At 24.2% G+C, this 21,331-nt stretch overlaps 1 protein-coding gene across 1 annotated transcript in view; it reads right to left on the bottom strand.

Moving 5' to 3' along the window:
• The window catches only part of LOC109594019 (protein vestigial), a 52,492-nt gene that overhangs the window by 7,088 nt on the left and 24,073 nt on the right, over positions 1–21,331 (bottom strand). The window contains exon 3 of the mRNA XM_020009182.2: positions 16,025–16,192. Within this exon, the coding sequence (XP_019864741.1) occupies positions 16,025–16,192 (168 nt within the window). The remainder of the gene's footprint in view (positions 1–16,024; positions 16,193–21,331) is intronic.

Here is a 21,331-nt window from a genome sequence, read left to right as displayed (position 1 = left end):
CAAACTCTGCAACGAGCACTAATTAATTAAATTGTGTTAGAGTTGTCATACCCGCTGTTTATGAATGACATGTAATACAATGAAAATCATTTAATACAATACTTTGTATTGTTGTACACGTAATAACTGACTTTCTTCAGTTTTCATGCCATAATTAGTCCATCCTTTGATCAAATAAAAGGTTAATTTTGATATTATTATTAACAATTAAGCCAGGAAGACAATTCTAAACTATTGGCATAGTTCAATATAAATTATTATGTGTATTAAAAAATAATACTAATGAACAAATTACAATGTAAGAGACATTTACAAGCTTTCCTCAGCCTTCATGTTAAAATTCTTTCTTCCTTTGATCAGATCAGAGGAGAATTTCAATGTTTTAATAATAATAAAGAGGGTACTTGTTAACTAATTGACATAATTCAATCTAAATCAGAGGGTGTATTTAAAATAATATCAAGGGAATAAGATATAACACAACAAACATTAAAGGCTTTCCCCTCAGCCTTCATGTTAAAATTCGTCCATCCTTTGATGAGATCAGAAAAGAATCTCAATATTTAAATAATTGAGTAAGGAAGGCACTTCTAAACTATTGACATAATTCAACCTAACTCAGAGTGAGTATTTAAAATAATATCAATGAACAATATATAATGGAACAATCCGTACAGGCTTTCCTCAGATTTCATGTTAAAATTCTTCCATCCTTTGATCAGATCTGAGAAAATTCTCAATATTTTAATAACTGAGTAGGGAAGTTACGTCTAAACTATTGACATAGTTTAATCTATATCAAATTGTGATTTAAAAATAATATCAAGGAACATGATATAATACAAGCCTTAAAGGCTTTCCTCGCCCTTCATTTTAAAATTCTTCCATTCTTTGATCAGATCAGAAAAAATCTCAATATAGGGAATAGGGAAAACATTTCTAAACTACTGACATAGTATAATCTAAATCAGAGTGTGTATTTAAATTAATATCAAAGGGACAAGATATAATAAAACAAGCATTAAAGGCTTCGCTCAGACGTCATGTTATTATTCTATCATTTGATCAGATCAGAGAAAAATCTCAATATTTTAACAATTGAGAATTTTCTCAACGAACAAGACATTATAACAAGCTTTCCTTGCCCTTCATGTTAAAATTCTTCCATCCTTTGATCAAATCAGAGAAGAATTTCAATATTTTATCAATTGAGTAGGGAAAGCACTTCTATACTATTTTACATAGTTTAATTTAAATCAGAGAGTGTATTTAAAATAATATTAACAAAGAAGATATAACCCAACAAGCATTAAAGACTTTCCTCAGCCTTCATGTTAAAATTCTTCCACTATTTGATCAGATTAAAGAAGAATCTCAATAATTGTGTAAGGAAGGCACTTCTAAACTATTGACATAATTTAATCTAAACCACCGTGTGTATTTACAACAATAGTAATGAAATATAACAGACATTACAAACGTTCCTCAGTATTCATTTCACAATTCTTCCACCTCTTCATAAAATAAGGAGTTAATTTTAATATATTAACAATTAAGTTAGGTACTTCCATACTACTGATTTAGGTCAATCCAAGTCAGTCTGTGCTTTGAAAGTAATATTAATGAACAATTTATAATATATCTTCTGTCTTTAATTCAAAATTACACATCCTTTGCTTAGATCAGACAGGAATTTCAATATTTAACAATTGAGTAAGGATTGTTATAGTTAAATCTAAATTAGAGTACATATATAAATTAATATCAATGAACAAGATACAATTTAACAAGTATTACATACTTGTTCGTCCCATTCTTTGATCAGACCAATTTCAATATTTTAACAATTAAGTAAAGAAGGTACTTGAAAACTACGATACAGTTTAATCAAAATCAGAGAGTGTATTTTAAATTACATTAATGAACAAGATATAGTGTAACAGACATTACAGATAAAATGTCAATTAATTAAAGGAAATTAAGATTAGAAAGTCGTGTGCACATTAACCATTAAATGATAAGAAGAAGCCGAAAACAATTGTTGAACGTAATGTAAGTATAATTGTATTTGTGAAGCAACGACACGTTGACAGGATGTGGAAATATTTACGGCGAATCGAAAATTAATGAAATGGTAGAGACAAAGGAGCGCCGAAAGTGGCAACTGATTAGATGCTTAAAAACAAATCCGAAACGATTAATAGTCAAACTGGCGGACGGGCCGCGACCGCGTCCGAAGCCGGGAGTGAAGAAAGAAGAAGACGAATAAGAAGAATGAAGAATGATTTCGTCAGTGGGCAAGCGGCTGCATTTATCACCAGAAGTTGCTTTATTGTGGGAATGGGACCCCGTCGCCGGCAACCTCAAAGGATAATCGACAATATAAAACTAAAGTTAACATTCAGAAATAAAAAATAATCAGTTACTATTTTATATAAATCACCGTCGCTGCCGCGGAGACAAACCGCGGTCCGGCATTCTGGCCGCTCGTTCCGTCCCTCTCTCGCGTTCGGCGGCCGCCGCGCCGCGTTCTTTTTTTAACTCGGACGGACGGACAGAAACAAGTTTATGCCGTTTGGTCACCTTCGGTCCGATCGAGCAGTAATGCTTTACCGATAAGATCCCTTTATCGATGTGTCCTTACCGCTTCGCAGGAATTTGGCTGGACGCTGCTCTCTCCACCATTCCCACCACTTAATTGGGCCAAATTTGTTACGTTCCGGAATTTTTGTTAGAATTTTATTCAATTAATAGACTAATGATACCAAATGTTATATAACATGAACTGTAAACTGTTAATATATATAATATTATTTACTTTAATTTGTTTTCAATTAAAAACAATGAAAAAATTTTATCATATATAATTATATTGTTATTATTATTATATGCTTTTATTTGATAAAATTGTTTATTTCGAAATTTATATGAAATAAAAAGTTATACATAATATATTTTGTAGAACTTTTATCATTAACAGATAAATTTAATGTATTTTAAAGACATTTTGGATTTCCAGTTTTAAAATTTATTATTATCAAATTACATATATTTTAAATTTATATAGTTAAAGCAGTTATACCTACAAAATTAGAAGTAAAGTTTAATATTTTAATAATTATTAATTATTATGCAAATTATGTTTATGTAATGTAAAGAATATTATTATATATAATATCAATTAAATATAATTATTATAAATAACAATAAAATAAAAAAATAATTAGGTTAGATCAGGCATTAATTATATGTATATTTTTATCAACATTTCTCAAGTTTAATAACAACAAAATATATTTTTTAAAACTTTTAAATCATTTAACATGACAAAAAATTAAAAAATAATTGTATATTGATTATCAATTTGCAAATTTAATAATGTCAAAAATGAAAAGAAATTTGAAAACAATTGTGAGATTGATAAAGTTTTCAAAATAGAAGAATCCACTTTTCTATAAAATAAAATTAGTAATTTATGTCAAATAAATTATAATTTCAGTACTACTGAATAATTATTAACAAAACTGTGTGTACATTTAATTTATTGCTTTCATGAATTTAATTAAATTATCTTGAAAATAATAATTTTATATAAATTTTTAATCAAAAAATATTAATTTAAAATTTTAATTTAATTGTTAATACAATACGTCAAAAAATAGAATTAATTTTTGTGTAAAATAAAATCCTTAATAATATAGAATAATTATAAACAAAAATATGTGTACATTTAATTTATTACTTTTATAAATTTTATTAAATTATCTTGAAAATAATAATTTATATAATGTTAATTGTTAAATATTAATTTAAAATTTGAAATTATTGAACTGTTAATATAATACATTGAAGAAAATATGTAAAATTAATTCTATATGTAGAATAAAATTAATAATTTGCGTCCTGTTAATGATATTAATTTATATAATTTCAATTTATAAATGTGATATATAATAATTAAATATTTAATTAATAATTAAAGTAAATTATATTTTAATAAATACATTTCAAATACATATATTTAATAATTATTGATTAAATTCATGAACAGTACAAAATTTCAGGAATTTTTTTTTGAATACAAAATTTTAGTAGTAATTTGGAATTTTGATTAATGCATTTGTATGCATCAATATTTGTAAATATTTAATTTAATCTAATCTAGGTTTATCTAACCTCATCTAAGTTAAGTTACTTCACCTTTATCTATATAAATAAAAACAAGTAAATAAATATACCTATAAGAAACATTGAAATTATAAAGAATAAATTCAATATTTACAATAATTTAATAAATTGAATCAATAATTACTGAAAATGTTTAGCACCATAAATTATTATGTATTTATTATATATTGTAATTAATTACATTTTTATTTTTTCGAAATATTCTTAATAGACATTTCTTAATTTTTTTATTTATTATGAGTTAATTAACATATTTCAGTACCCAGTTATTGTTTTGTAATGCTAAATAATCTGAATAAACAAATTTAGTAGTAAATTTAAAAATATATTTCCATTTTACCAATAATAATAATATTGTAAATACATAATTTATTGTCTTTACCATTTTTAAATAATTGACATATTTTGAAAAAACATTTTTTTACTTTGTTTATTGATTTCAGAGTTAATTGTTGACACATCTCTATCCTATTATTTTGTAACGCTAATTAAACTGAAAATTAGTAGTAAATTAAAAAATACTGATAAATCCATTTTACTATCAATAGTAATATTGTACATATTTAATTTATTGTCTCTATCCATTTTAAAAATTCGTTTAAAGATTTGAAATTGACTCATATTTCATGAAGTTCAGAGTTGTACTTCATTTCAATTTTTTATGTAGTAAATGGACCTATACTTATTTAACCTCATATAACCTAACTTAATCTGTCAAAAAGCACTATTTTTTATAAATTTTACAGGATAAAAATATTTAATAATTCAATAATTAATTAATAAGTATAGCAGATCATTTTTTAATAAAATCACCAATCAATCAACATTAAATTATCTTCAAACTCAAACAGAATTTTCTTTTTTTACAAAATTTATTTAAAAATAGAAATGGTAAAAAACTAAAATTTTTTAGAAATTGTAACTATTTGACTATTCATTCTGATTATTCATTCATTAGTATTGGAAATATTCAAAAGGGAACTATTTTACAAAGGTTCAATTCTCTTTCTTTAGACAATACATTATATCAAATTGATCTACATTCTTAGCCATCTTATCAATATAAATTTTGATGGAATTAAAGTACGTTGTCTATTATATTTTCAAATTTGATGAAATTCTTTTGACAAAAAATTTTATCTGGTATAATTTAAAAGCTTATTTCGTTCTTTTAATAAATCAGATAAAATTAAGAAATTATTGGTGCTACCGTTGTAAATTTTAAATATCCAACGGTTCTAATTAGTTTTCGGCCTTTTTCGCAAGCTCAAAAACTAATTTATTCGTATTTTATGACCATTCTATGGCATCGAACCATACGTACCGTCCACGAGATTGTTTTACGAGTTTCGAGAAAAGCGTTAAAAACGATCTTGATTACGCGGGCGGTGGGGGGACCATGAGTAATTTAAGCCGGTAAAATATTCAGATAATGATACTTTGTAAAAAATGAAGTGTTGTTTTGTGGCCGGAGCGGGTTCGGTTCTGTATCAAAAACCCGGTCCGCAGCGTCCTTTTTAGATAGCCATCTACTGAAGCGACCAAATATTTTTCAAAACTGATGGATTTATGAAAGTAATTACGGTAGTGAAATGACATAAATAACCGATGATTTATCTCGGATGCGCGGCCCGTTCACCGACGTTCTCTCTGTCTTGTGTGTCCCCGGTCCTCGGGGACATGTGGCCACATCCCATCGGGGACCCTCAACTTCTACGTAATTAATGATCGCTTTAAAAATGTCTCAACTCACTACCACGCATAAATATCCACTCTAATAAATAGTGTCAAATATTCAAATGTTGGAGCGGTTAAAAGTCGATAAATTTTACGTAGTTTTGTGGGTGACAAATCGAAATTATGATTAATATATTTTTATTAACGGGAGGAGTTGAATTCAGAAGCTAAAACAATGTGGAGCATTTTAATTTACACCGAAAAATAATTCTCTTTTGTGAGGAATTTATTTAAAAATATCTTGTTTCATATAGCTTAGAATATAAGGAACAAAACATTATTTAAGTGTTTTATAAAAACGAATTTAATTGGCCCAATTTACTATTACTTTAATATTAATTATGTATAATAAGATCTATAATTTTACTTTACAGTTTATTGTCGCAATTAAATTGTGCGGATGTAAATTATGGTAAAATGAAATACTCTAATTAATATTCCACATAAACTACATTTTTTATTGATGATATTGATTTATATATATTGTTTCTAGTATTTGCATAAATAATTAAATTTACTAAAGAAATCTTAAAAAAAATGTTCATGTCAGCTGTGTATTTATTGCCTCTCAGACTTTTATTTTTATTAAATACTACAGATTCAAATTTATATGTATAGATTTCTTGTACGATAAATTTTCTTTTTTATTACCGTAAAAAAATCTAGACATGCAGATTTAAATATTTAAATTTTCCGTCAATGACTATTGATTTTTATTTAATGTAATTATTTTATATAATAATAGTTCTATTACAGTAAAAATAAACATATAGATTATGAAAAATTATTAAGAAATTAAAGGGAATTTGTTGATTCTATTAATTTAAACAAAAGAAATAATGTTTTAAACATTTTTTACCCAAAAAGGAGCTACATAATGTATAAAATATAACGTATTTGATAATTAATTATATTTATTAAAGAACTATTAAAAATTGTATATGTAGTCAATTACAAAATGTCACATATGCTTAAAACATTAAGTATTTGCTTAATTAATTATATTTGTTTAAAAAAACACATAAAAATATATGTGTCAATTACAAATTTTTATTACATGAACTAATCCATGAATAATGCATATTTACTGGTTTTCAATGTTTTATTTCTATTAATAATTATTAATTTATATTCACATATATAGATTTAGAAAACAGTAGTCAATTCTTTTTGTAAGATAGTAAAAAAATTGAAAATGTAGATTTAAATATAAAAAATTACTAGGAAATATATAATAGTTGATTCTTATGATTTAAACTATCAAAACATGTTTTCAAGTATATTTTTACTTAGAAATCATATGAGTTGTAAAACATTGAGTTATATTTAATTAATTATATTTATTAACTGTTAAAAATATATATGTCAATTAGAAATTTTAATCACACATACTAACTACTAATTATTATTATTAAATTATTTTATGTATCAATTGAGACTGCAATCAACGAAAAATTTAAAAAATATTTACATTATTAATTATATTTATTAATTTAAGAATTCTTAAAAATATTTCTGTAAATGACATTTTTATTGGTTCTTCATGTTTTTTCTATTAATAATAATTGATTTATATTTATATGAACATATTTGTTATACAATAATAGATAAGTTTCATTAAAATAAAAAAATAAACATGTACGTTTAAATAAAATAAATATTATATACTTTTATTCTTAGGAGCTGTAGTACACTATGTATTACCTTAATTAATTATACTTATGAAAAAATGTTTGTGACTATTTCTAATTTCTATTAGATAAACTGATCCATCTATTAATAACTATAAATATATATATATTCGTACGTACAGAGAGATTTTTTATACAATATTAAAGAAACTCTATTATAGTAGAAAAATATAAATATAAATATATATATATATTTATATATATATATATATATATATATATATATATATATATATATATATATATATATATATATATATATATATATATATATATATATATTATAATATAAAAAAATTTACCAAGGAAATAAAATTCTTTAATATATTACACATGAAACACATTAAATGATTAATATTTGAAATATTTAAAATTCCCACTCCCACAAATTCCTTATACAGAAATATGTGATTAATTGGATATAGTGAAATGAAATAATTGAATAATTTAAATAATAAAAATAAATTCTGAATAAATTAAATTCCACTTGATTAAGTTACAAATAATTAATTGCGGAATAAATTATATTTACAACAAACGGCTTATCTTGTCAAAATTTTGATTTGTATGCTAGATCATTTTTATATCGTATATACTGCGTGGCTCATTAAGATGGAAACAGTCAGTTAACTTTTTTATTTATAATTCGATTTTAATGATTAATGACTCTACAGACAGATGAGAAAGAATTTTATTTGTTACAAAAGAAAGAAGAAAATCAAGGGATGACGATGAGGAATTTTGTATAAAAAATAAGTGATTTAATTTTACATTGCTCAAATTTCACAACACAATAATGTGGTAGAAATGAAATATTTTAAAAGAATATAGAAATATTGTTAATCTAATCTAATAAATTTAATCTTATATATTAAATTATGTTATGTTATTATGCAACAGAATGTCAAAATTATCACTAGGTAGTAGTTTAATGCATTAGTTCCATAGTTATTTAATTCTCAATGATGTTCACACTTTTACAGGTAATTTCAATTGATTATTGCACATTTTATTTCAAAAATTAATTATTTTAGTTGATAAGAAGTCAATTTCGTCAGAAATTTGTATTTATATTCTCTCATATACTTCAATATTTTATGAATTTTGATATGTTAGATACTAGCTCGAATTTTTCTAATATTTTGGCAGTAAAACAATTGTTTTAAATAAACAGTCAGGTGGTAAGAAAACTTTTAACTTTAGGTAGTTAAAAATAAAGAAGAAAAGAAAAGAATTTTATGCATAAGTCTTAAGTTATTTTACTTATGATTCCAAAAGTGCATGAAAATTTATATTTAGATAAGACAAATGTGCACTTGTTAAGTTGATAAATATTTATCTAATAACAAGGCCCACTCAATTGTCTTAATGGAGATGTCTACAGTGAACTTTGGCAACTCGTCAAGTCATAAGTTAAACATGTAAAAATTAAACTCACCTATTAACAAAAAAAACAGTAAGAGACGTTTTGGCAATATTTCAGCTATTTAAATAATGCACGTACATTTGTCAAAACGGTCTTCAATTACGGCGGCGGAATTATTGTAACATGTAAAACATTCCCGGAATTCAAAATAATTTATAGCAACAATTACAAGCATAAATAAATTTGCCGGTTAATAAATAAAAGCGTTCAATTACAAAACATATTTATCGAACTGTTATTAGTATAGTTATAATTTTTTTTGATCCGCATATGGAGCGAACTGTGCGATTGACTTGTAGCGCAGGTCGGTCGGTCCGATGTTTTTCCTTCGTTTGGTTTATATCTTTCGGCATATATGGGAATTCATTACAATGTTAAACAAATTAATTGCAAATTACAACCTATGCTATTTAAATGTCCACATTGAATATACAGGTCTGCCATACTATTTGCCCATTCACATAAATTGTCGGTGCACACAAACACTGTCAATAATTTAGGAAGTGCTTTATAAATCTGTTTCATAAATGATTAAAAGTAAAGCTTCCTTCAGTAGTATACACTTTTCGAAGAAATTAACGCACCACACCAATAATTATAGAAAAATATTGCTCTAAAAAAATTTAATATTTATAAAAAATATACGTGAACTTATTCAAATAATAATTTAATTTAGATTAATAATAATAATAATTTTGTAATAAATGCTTTTTTCTAATCATTTTTATAATATTTAATTACATATTATCAACTAAACTGTTCCTTGTTATTATTAACCAATTAATAACATCATTTGCATCTAAAAGTAATTTTATAATTACTATATTGTTTAATATTTAACACATATTTTCAATAATTGAATTAATTAGAATTAAGTAAAGAAAAATTTTATTTTTATTTTAATAAATTCTTTAGTATTTTGTTGTTTAGGACTTGGATTTCTTTTTCTTGAAAACTATTTAATTTAGAAATCATAATTTAAATGCGTTTTATCAATCTGTTACATAAATGATTAAAAACCGCACAATGATTGATTAAATCTTGCACTTCATTCATGGTCCAAATTCTTCTGAGTACTTTAAACGTCTCTCAAAAATATCCCTATTGTATTAATGCCGTTTTCTTTATCAACGAAGCATTAATGAAATAAACTAATACAAACTATCCGCTTTCTACACATTTTGTTTGTTCACATCTCGGGCAATATATGGGTTATCCTTCACTGAAATCCATGCAGCCATCGTGTTCCATCCATTTGTTGTGTTTATGTATCGTCTTCGTCCAATAATACTTTTTACATCAATGTTCTTTGCTAATTGATTAGATTAGAATCTAATGTACTATACAATTATTAAATTATTATTAATTAATTAATATTTAAATTTTTATTATTACATAATTACAATACAAAATAAAAATTAAAATCTAGTAAATCTGGTCGATAACCGCCGCATAGGAATAACGTATTTTGGCTTCGAAGCTGATACAAACTCCCTGAGCCGTTGCGCAAATACCCGAACAGTTCTGAAGGCTTCATGATCAGGGAAGTCCGCAATGGGAAACCAATCAATCCTACTGATTTCACCTTGTAAGATTGGCGCGAATCTCACATCAGGAACATCCCTGATCACAAAGTATTTTACCTTCCTTAAGCCTTCCACGTCTTCAAAGAAGACGCGGGAGTCCAATTTGTTTGTTATGTCGTACCCCGTCTCCTCCATCACTTCGCGTATTGCGCAACGTTCGGGAGTTTCGTCGTCCTCATGTTTCCCCCGGGGAAACGACCAAAATTCTCCATTATTCGACTTACATAACAAAACCTTAGTCATGGTTTTGTCTATCATGATAGCACCATAGATAGGGACGGATTTCCTATGTTCTTTGAAAGAATAAAATATCTTGGCCGGATCCCCCTTAACAAACGGTAACTTTCTTAACATTAGAATGGCAAAGTTGTAAAAAGTTATCTCCCGCAATTTGTATCTTGGCATCAAAACATCGGAGTAATACCAATGAGCGCGCTCAATGGAAACACAAATTTTGTTCGTATCCTTTCTTTCGGGTGTAGATAATATAAACATGCTAATCAGCATGCTCATTATATTGTCAGGCACCCTAGAGGTTTTCATGGTAAAGTTTTTGAAGTCCATATTGAACAGAGAACACATTGATTATGACACAATTACGGAAAACAGCCAATTTAAGGAAATTGTAATATACCTAGTACTTCCTGAATCATCTCCAGGTAATAAAATTAATCTTAGTTAAGTAGTTAATTAGATTTAATCAAAACATTCTTATTTACCTGATTTTATACTAAAATTACAACATTAATTTGATTTTTTTGTTTCAATTATTTAATTTAATTTGGATGAATAAAAAAAGTTTCACATAAATTAAAATTATTTTTTACTTATACATATTTAGATTTCAATTAAATAAATTAAAAATTATTATTAAATTAAAATCATGATTAGTTTTATAATTATTATATTGTTGTAATATTTAACACATATTTTCAATAATTGAATTGATTAGGATTAAATAAAGAAAAATTTTAAAATAAATAAATTGTTCAGTATTTGGTTGTTATAGAGTCAATTAATTTCTGACAATAGTTGCATTTTTTCTTCTTGAAAACTATTCATTTAAATTTAATTTAGAAATCATAATTTAAATGTACTAATGTATATTCGGTGTTTCTTATTGTAAAAGAGCTACAAAAATATTTTTTAATTAAACAAATAAAATCGTATAAAGAAAGATTTGCTGAATTTTTGAGAGTTGTTTCAATTAAAAAAAACTGTGCAAATTACTACATATAATTATAATTAATTTAATTTATATATAAGTCATAATGATTTTAAAGATCATCAGTCATATTTTAATATAATTTCAATTTTCAAATATCGCACGTTGCTTTTAACAAAAAAATTATTTATTTATTTTTAAAGACATATTTGTCATAATTTCACATTTCAAGTGTTTGTTATTTCTTATTAGTTAAATGTTAGTTTATTTGTCTTATTTGATGAATAATAAATTTGCATGTATGTACTTTTATCTTCGATAATGGAAAATTTTCAAGAAAAAATTATTTTTTAGTAAAGAAATTTAATTAAAAAAGTTTATGTATAGTTTTATTTATAATATATAACAACAAACTCTAATTCAAAAGTTTCAGTGTTTAAAATGATATATAATAATATAATATAAAAAAAATTACTTTTATCTTCAATAAGATTGAATTGATTGCAGCAAAAAATATTTTGTTAGTAAAAAAGGTTCAGTCACATTTCAATTAGTGTTGTTGTTATAAATTAGAAAATATATATAAACAAATATAATTTTGGAAGATGAAGCTAATTATGTTCAATAAAACAAAATTTATTAATTACTGATTTTCATTAATATTGGAGCCGAGTATTGATTAATATTTATTAACTGGAAATTAATAATAATCATTATTATTTTAAACAAATAGTTTCTATAAAATTTATAATCAGATAATTACCCCTAATTTAAAAGATTTACATAATTTATATAGTCAAAAAAATAAATATGTGATTTAAAAATTGTACAATTTTATTAAATGAACCGAGTAAAATAGAAATAAAAACATAATCTTGACAAGGCTTATAAAACATCGAGATATAAAAGTAAGAGGTTTTCTATTTTTACCGATTATTTGACCCATTTTAGTAGTTCTCGTATCGGGACCATTAAACGAATTTGCGAACCGAAATCAAAGTTAAAAAAGTATAACCCGGGACGATAAAATTTGTGACCAGACCGCATTTTTGTGGACATATTAACATTTCCCAGAATTTTAACTATCCACGGCTTGAGCGTTACATCACAGACTATAAAGTACCAGCCGCTGAATGTTCTCGTCTTGTTATCTGATAACTTTAATATCATTTCTAATTGACGACAAGCAGGTTGACTTTGGAGCAATATTAGAATTCCTTGTTCGCCAAAGGGCATCATCCATTTTAATTATGCGCTATCAGGATCTAAAGATGTTTGTATTATGTAAAATAGCGCTATAAAGCTTATCTGTTATTTGATATTCGAGACAGTGAACTGAAACAGATATTAATGTGAAAATATAAACAAGATATTTACACATCAGGCGGAAAAGAAATAGGTTAACCTGCGTCACCTACGAAGGTTAATTGACAATAATTATTCCATCCATCAAACAATATTCAGATTGAATTGTCACTTGTACAAATTTATGTCCACCATTAAATATCACAAGACACTGTCTTTATTAACTGTTAGAAATATTTATCACTGGAAAATGTTATTTCCGCAATAAAATACCATTTTCTATTAAATCTAACAGCAATAGAAAAAATACGAAAACAATTTATATGCTCAACCATGTCTCGCTCATAGAAATTCAAAACGGTGTTTTTAAATATGTAATAATGTCATAAAGAAAGATATATCACATTACTCACATTTTTTTTGTACTTCAACTTAAGATCTTAACCTTAGTTTCTTCCATTTACATCGAACCCATACTGAATCACATAAGGAAGCAAGAAACTTTTATGCATTATTTATGGTTTTTAGTTGATATAAACCTTAACGGCGATACATTCATTATGTGGTATTTATTCTCGTGGGGCGTTGCTCATTGCTGGTAAAAATAATATGACGAGTATCAACTCTATTTGCAACAGTGTAAAGAATACTTTTTTGGTTAGTATCAAGTTGTTTGAGTTTGAAATGTGGTTTTTATGGTAAACAAATTTTCCAATAGATGTTTACTCCTTACGTACAATTTTTTGACAGAAACTCAGAAAAACTTTTTGTGAATTTGATGAAATATTAAAAATGTATTGTTCTAAAACTATTTTGTTATATAAATATCAATTTTTTTTTTAGTTTTCACATGAAAATAATTTTTTATATAAATTTTACAATAAACAATTATGTATTTTTACAGGAACTAAAAAATATTTTCCAACGTAATTTTAAAATAAATAAAAAATAATATAACGTATATCAAAAACATTTAAACAGAATTTACGTGTTATAATAAATTTTAAAACATCTTTATTTTGTAATTTAAATATAACTGAACTAAATTTGTATCTAAAAGTAGTTTTATAATTATTATATTGTTACAATATTTTAATAAAATGAAACACATATTTTGAATAATTGAATTAATTAGTGCTAAATAAAGAAAAATTTTAAAATATTATTTCCATAAATAAATTGTTTAGTATTTTGTTGTTTTAAATCTTAATTATAAAATTCATTTCGGACAATAAATGCATTTTTTAGAAATCATAATTTAAATGTACTAATGTTCGATGTTTCTTATTATAAAAAAGCTATAAAAATATTTATAAACAAACAAATAAAATCATATAAATAAACACTTGGTGAAAATAATTTTTGTTGAAAAATAATTTAATGAATCTCTAGTTATATTGATTTTAAAGACATATTTTAATATAATTTCATTTTTCAATTATTGTTTGTTGCATTCTTATTGGTTAGAAGTTAAAACAATGTTATATTTAATTATTAAATATACAGAGTAATAAAAAAATAATATAACGTATATCAAACACATTTAAATAGAATTTAAGTGTTATAATAAATTTTAAAACCAATATTCAATACAAATGTTGTTATGAAAATTGTTTTGGCTGAAACTATTTTGAAATGAAATTATTTTTCTTGGAATTTGATAAAAATATTCTAATTTTCCTTTTCCACATAATAACTATTTTCATATAGAACACTTTTTCTCATGTTTTAATTTAAAAAAATATATACTCAAAATTAAATTCATTTTCACAATATAACTATTTTTAAATAGATAAAAAGTTTTTTTGTTAACTTATGATTTTTATGTTAGATAATTTTAGATTTTTCAAAAATAATTATTTTTAATAAAATATGCAATGTTATTTTATAATATTCAGTAAAATCTTTTACCCACATCAATTATTTTTTACAAATTATATTTTTATTAAATGTTATGTGTGATTATTAAATATATTGATTAATAAATAAAAACATTCCACGTATATCAAGTAAAAAAAATTAAACAGTATATAAGAGTTGATTAAATTTTTAAAATCCAGCAAAGTAGAGATTTATAAAAATTTTACATGTACTTTAGAAAATCAGAAAAACCATTTTTCTATTAAGACAATTTTATTGGCGATATTATAAATATTCAGATTTTTATTAATGCCTGTTTGAATGTAATATTTCAAAATGCAAAAATTAAATAATATTTATTTTATTTTAGATTTTTCAGTAAAAACTTAATTTCAAAATAATTATTTTTAACAATTTTTATTATTATTACATAAGTGTTTATGTTTAAAAATAATAATTAATGAAAGAAGAAATTCCAAGAAATTTTAAAAATTATAAAATTTCAAAATTTTTATACAGATACAAAATTTTTTATTTTATTAATGAAATTAATTTCATTGTTCTTGAATAAAATATATATTTAAATACAACCAAGTTTACTGTTTTCTAGATTATTAAAAAAAAATAGATGTTAATTCTACTAATTCACTGAAATATGAAACTAGCAATTATTTTTCTCCAAGATAAACAAGATAACAAAACTGAAGCAAGCTTAATTTACATGAAAAACTTATAATACATCATTTTAATAATTAAATATGTGAACAACTCATTGAAATGTAAATCTGTCAATTATTTTCCACCAAGATAAAACAGTATAATAGAACTGAAACAAGTTTAATTTACATAAAAAAATTGTAATTCATCATATAAATAATTAAATATGTAAACAACGATTAAATTCAGTAACAAAAGCCGTCTAGATATACGCACAAACTAATAGCCTTACACACTTTCAATAATTTTTCAACGGTGTGTCGCGTGTAAAACGTAATTTTATCCATCCCGACACTCGGACCAGCAAGGGCCCGGCGGGATATACGGGTTTCAATTAAAAACTAGTTACCTTTCGTGTGGGCGGCCGTCTTATCAAGGGCTCGGGAAAAATGTTCGTCGACAACGGTAGCCGCGTCGCCCTGGTAATGCGTGAAAACCACGCAGTTCGCCGAGACGTATTGGGCACGCGAACTGCTTCCATCCTGCGAATCGTCGTCCTCGATGCCTTGCTGGGGATCTGAAATTTTATGTGTGTTTATCACTGAACATTGAAAAGTCAATTATACCAAATAAAATTTTATCAATAATCAACATTTCTTCTTTTATTGGAAGATAACACGATCTCATTATATATTAATTAAAGATTTATTTATTGTGATGCCAATATATTCAAAAGAAAAACATAAACTGAGTACACTCAATGTAACTCACATTGTGTAAAAGTTGCAATTTACAAAAATCCCTTAATCACAAAATAATGTCGTTTATTATTATTGATCTAGACCAACACTTTAGACACTATGTAAGTAAAAAGATATCTAAAACGTAACACTTCTTCAATAAAAAAATTAATGTTGTCCATAAGTCAGATAAAATGTAATTACTAATACACAGTAATTATCATAATAATAAGCCATTTTAAGAACACTAATGTGTACAATTATTTTTATCAAAAGTCCTGTAGAATAATAATTTATAGTTACAATAAACTTTGTAAGATATAAATTAAAAAATAACTATTTTTAATGAAAGGGAAAAACAATATTTGTCCAGGTATACTCTTTTCTATTATCAAGGTAAATTTTGGTAATTGTATCTACTTAATGGATAATGTGACTTTTAACACATTTTAGGTATAATTTTATATAATAATGTAGAATTATGTTAAATAGAAATTTAATCATTTAATATCTTTTAAATATTTCATAGAGGTGTTCTGCGAAAACTCTACAATATCTACATAAAAAGCTATCAAAATTACTGACCAAATAAATTTTCAAAAATAGCTGTAATAATTTATAAAAAAATTACCCATGAATACTACTTATATACATATGAAAACTTTCGAGAATTTTAACTATTGAAAAACAAAAAATGTTTTGTTTGTCAATAGTTTCTTGACGCTCTGTATGTGCGTCTATAACACGCTAAATTTCTCCAAAAAAAAAAAAACGATTTTTGTTAGTTGGGCCAACTTCACTGAGAAAGGGCTCATAGTGTACATAGCGATATATTTTTTTAATATTTTAATTCTATTTGGGAAAATATAAATGTTTTGCAAAGTAAATTTAATGAAATTATGTCTTTAGGCCTAAACAATATTGTTTTTTAATACTTTTCTAAACAATGAACATATTCAATGATATTTTTTATAGAAACGTAAAAAACATTTAAAATACAAACATTTCTATGTATATTTTAATGAATTTTGAATAAACTATTTAATTAGTATATATGATTTTTTAAATTTTAATTAAAATAGATATATACTGACAAAAAAATTGCTATAAATCTTCCAGTGTTTTTTGGAAAGACATATTTATTTGTAATATTAGCTAACCAAAGTGTTGTCAACTGCTTTAAAAATTTGTCAATTCTGAGTTTAGCACAATGAATTTTTTAATGTTTAAGCGTGAAAGATTTTAAAGAGTAATTTACTCATAAATTACCAATTCACTTAATATAACTTTTAGGGATGATGTAACAAATTGACAAAAATTATGTCTTGAACATCATGGCATTAGTTTTGCTCGAAAAACACTCAGTACCATACAAACGTATTAAAATTTGTCAGTATTCTAAACTAACACTAACATTTAATTTCAAGAAAATAGAAATATATCCACAAAATATATTTAATGCATTAAATCTTCCAGTGTTTTTCGGAAATGACATTTAATATTTATTTGCAATATTAATCAAATTTTATCAACTGCAGTAACAATATTAAGTTAAAATTATTAATGAAAGCTAAATCTTGAATAGTAATTTAATCATATTCTGCCAATTCATTTACAGATAATTATTAGAGACATTATAACAATTTGATAAAAAAAGTGTTACAAACAGCATTATGTTAGTTTTGCTCAGAGAACAATTCTAAATGGAGGTTAAATGAACTGTACCTAAATATTTAGTCATTTTTGGTCGTTGTATATAAATATATTGCCACTGACCAAAAAATACTTCCAAAATAATATTTTTTAATATGTCACCAATATTATTTTTCACAATTTTAATTGTTATGTTTATTACATTTTAGCTTAAAAATAGTTAATATAATACGGTACATTATCTTAACTAATAACTCATACATTGTCAAGTTAATTATACATAAGTAGTAGGGATGGTACTATTGGTGGAGTGTTGTATCAATTTTTCATATATGATTAATTTATGAGACCCACAACAGAAAGTCATCTTTGGTCACTCTGTAGAGGTATATTGCTACTATATCGCATATAAACTACTTTTACAGAATATAAAGTGAATAGATAATATTTAATTATTTTCAATTAATTCTGTTAATATTCAAATTATCAAAAAATAAATAACACATTTGAGCAATTTTGCTTCAATTACAGAGATAACAAATCATATTATTTTCAGTAATTATGAACTAAACGGCATAAAAGTTGATAAGACTTATTTTACATACATATAATTAATATCTAATGTGTAATATAAAGTAAAATAAGTAAGCATTCGAGTAATTCAATTCGTATGCCGTCGATTCGTTTTATTATAAAACAAACCCAAGCGACATCCGATTAACCAAAAAAAGCTCTTATTGACGATTTAAGTTGAACGCCGCTTTTAAAAACCCAGTGTTTAATATACATAATTATCCTTAATAATAATAAATAGCTTCCTCTCAGAAACAATTAATTATTTGTGCCCCCGGAGTCCCGTACAAAGGATGCGCAAAAACCTTTAATTTTTGAAACGATATTAAAATGATCGTCCACTAGGACTAATTTTGGCCAGATTGCACGGAGCAAATTCCACGGCATTAATTAGTTAACGAGAAATATGTTGAAATAAAAAAAAAGTTGCTCGCAAACTTTAGCCTTGGCGAGGCAACTTTATCGTGAACACAATGGCGGCGCTTTTTCTGAATGCTACTTCAAAGGTACCATGTAAGTACCACGGGGTTTAATTCTCGGTACCATATTATGGAATCATCGAGGAATTACTATGGTGCATTGATTCTTTTAATTGTAAAAAATCACCATTCGAAACCCGAACGGACAAATGAGGCGCAAAAAGTGTCATCGATTTACATACTGGCATAATTACACATGTCTTCCAGTTATTTCGGACCGAATGCATAATGTTTGTAATAAATTACATGTTTTGTTTTTTAATTTTAGTTTACTAATAATTTATTCTACTACTAAATAGTTCTTTTTGCAAATTTGAATTTGGGATATTTCTCCTTTTATTTAATTTGTTTTATTTTTAATTTTAGTAAAGTAAAAAATATTTTCAGCAAGATTTTTAAAAGTTAATTACAAATAAATATTTGTCATTCAAAGAACACTGAAGACGCTTTAATCCAACCTATTTTATCGATTTATTTTCATTTTATGAAATAAACGAAGTAATTTATTCGAATATATTTACAATGTCAATAAGAAAGTTCTAAATTTTTCTACATTGTTTGAAAAATATATAATTTAGAATAATTTATTATAAAATTATTTCATAATTCTAAAATAATTAGAGAAAAAATTAATATACATTATTGTTTAGGTCTATAGAATTCATTAAATTTATTTTGTAAAATATTTATATGTTATATTACTTAAAAAAATATAATAATTTTTAGAATTAAAATAATTATCAACTGATTAATATGACATAATTTTTAATTTTAATTAATATATATTCAAAAATTGTATACAATTATTTAATAAATTTCCTCTAGATTACATAAAAATTTAAAAGCGACATTTTTTAAGTGTTGATTAATTGATAATTTGAATTGACTAATTTACTCAAATTAAATTTACAATGTGTGCAATTTTTTTTTCTTATTAAGTTTTTCTAATTTTCTTTTAGAAATATCATCCTATAAATACATAAATAAATTTTCTTTTTTATTTATTCCAATACTAAAATATCAAAATATTTGTTTTCTCCTAAATGAATTTAAGTAATATTAATTTTTTTATTTTTTAGAGCTATATTTTTATTATCATAAAATGTTTTAATATTTGAATTAAAATTAATTTAAAATGTGGCTAATTTGCTAAGAAATTCTTATTTTTTTGTTTGAGTTTACTTAAAAAATACGCCAAAATATCATTTTGTCAGTTTAAAAATTATAAAAAATAAAATACATTATTAATTTATCAATATAAATAAGAAATAATTTTTAGTACTAGAAAAAACAACTAAAAATTGTAAATATTTATTTATTAAATTATATTGTTAATATTATTATTATTGTATTAATATTATACCGAATTAAAATTAATAATAATAAAAAGCTACCTTATATTTATTATAATACCTAATTAATTTAAGCAAATATTTTTCATAGAAACTTCTATATTCTATTTATTTAAGTATATTTATTAAAATTAGATTAAATACAAGAAAATCATATTAAATATATTTTCTTCAGATATTTTCAAAATTATTAATTAAATTATAAACCTTTTGTACTCATATAAATAAGTGGATTTGTTGTTAGGTATTTTAATTTATTGACTTTTTAATCCTATTATTAAAATAAATATTTAAAGGAGATTACGATTTACACATTAAATTCTTTCTTTAGTTCATTGAATTTTATATTATATTTTAATTTTGGTCTTATAGATATTCTTTTGTTACAAAAAAATATACATATTTTAAAATGTTTAGTTACCCTAAATAATAATATTAATTATTCCCCCTTTTAGAGTTTTGACTTTCGTTGGAGCATATGGAAAACTAAAAATTTCAAATTACAATTGTGACACATTTAGACAGCAATTAAAAATGTTTTACTAGCACCAACTGTCATTTTATACCAATTGCGAACCATATTAACAGAAATAGTAAGGTTAATACATGTTTAATTGCAGAAATCCAGCATTCTTTTGCTATTAGCACAAGTCGTTGTAAATAATAAGTTGCTTCAGAAAGCTACCACCACTTTCCTCTCCATGTTCTATTTTTATCAACATACATTGATTTTATTTAACTTCATACTTCTTTTGTTGACTTAATACATACATACGAAAAAAAAGCTCATCAATTACTCTAATGATTCATTCGATATTTTTAAGTGAATCTTGTAATCATGTAAAAACTAGTCAAGCTCAAGCTCTAAATAGATTCCAATCGCCACATATATTTATAGGACCTGTTTTCTAAAAGCACT

The sequence above is a fragment of the Aethina tumida genome, chromosome 4 (assembly GCF_024364675.1).
Source record: "Aethina tumida isolate Nest 87 chromosome 4, icAetTumi1.1, whole genome shotgun sequence".
Classification (NCBI taxonomy): domain Eukaryota; kingdom Metazoa; phylum Arthropoda; class Insecta; order Coleoptera; family Nitidulidae; genus Aethina; species Aethina tumida.
Note: the sequence above shows the minus strand (reverse complement) of the source record. Positions and strands in the feature narration are given on the sequence as shown.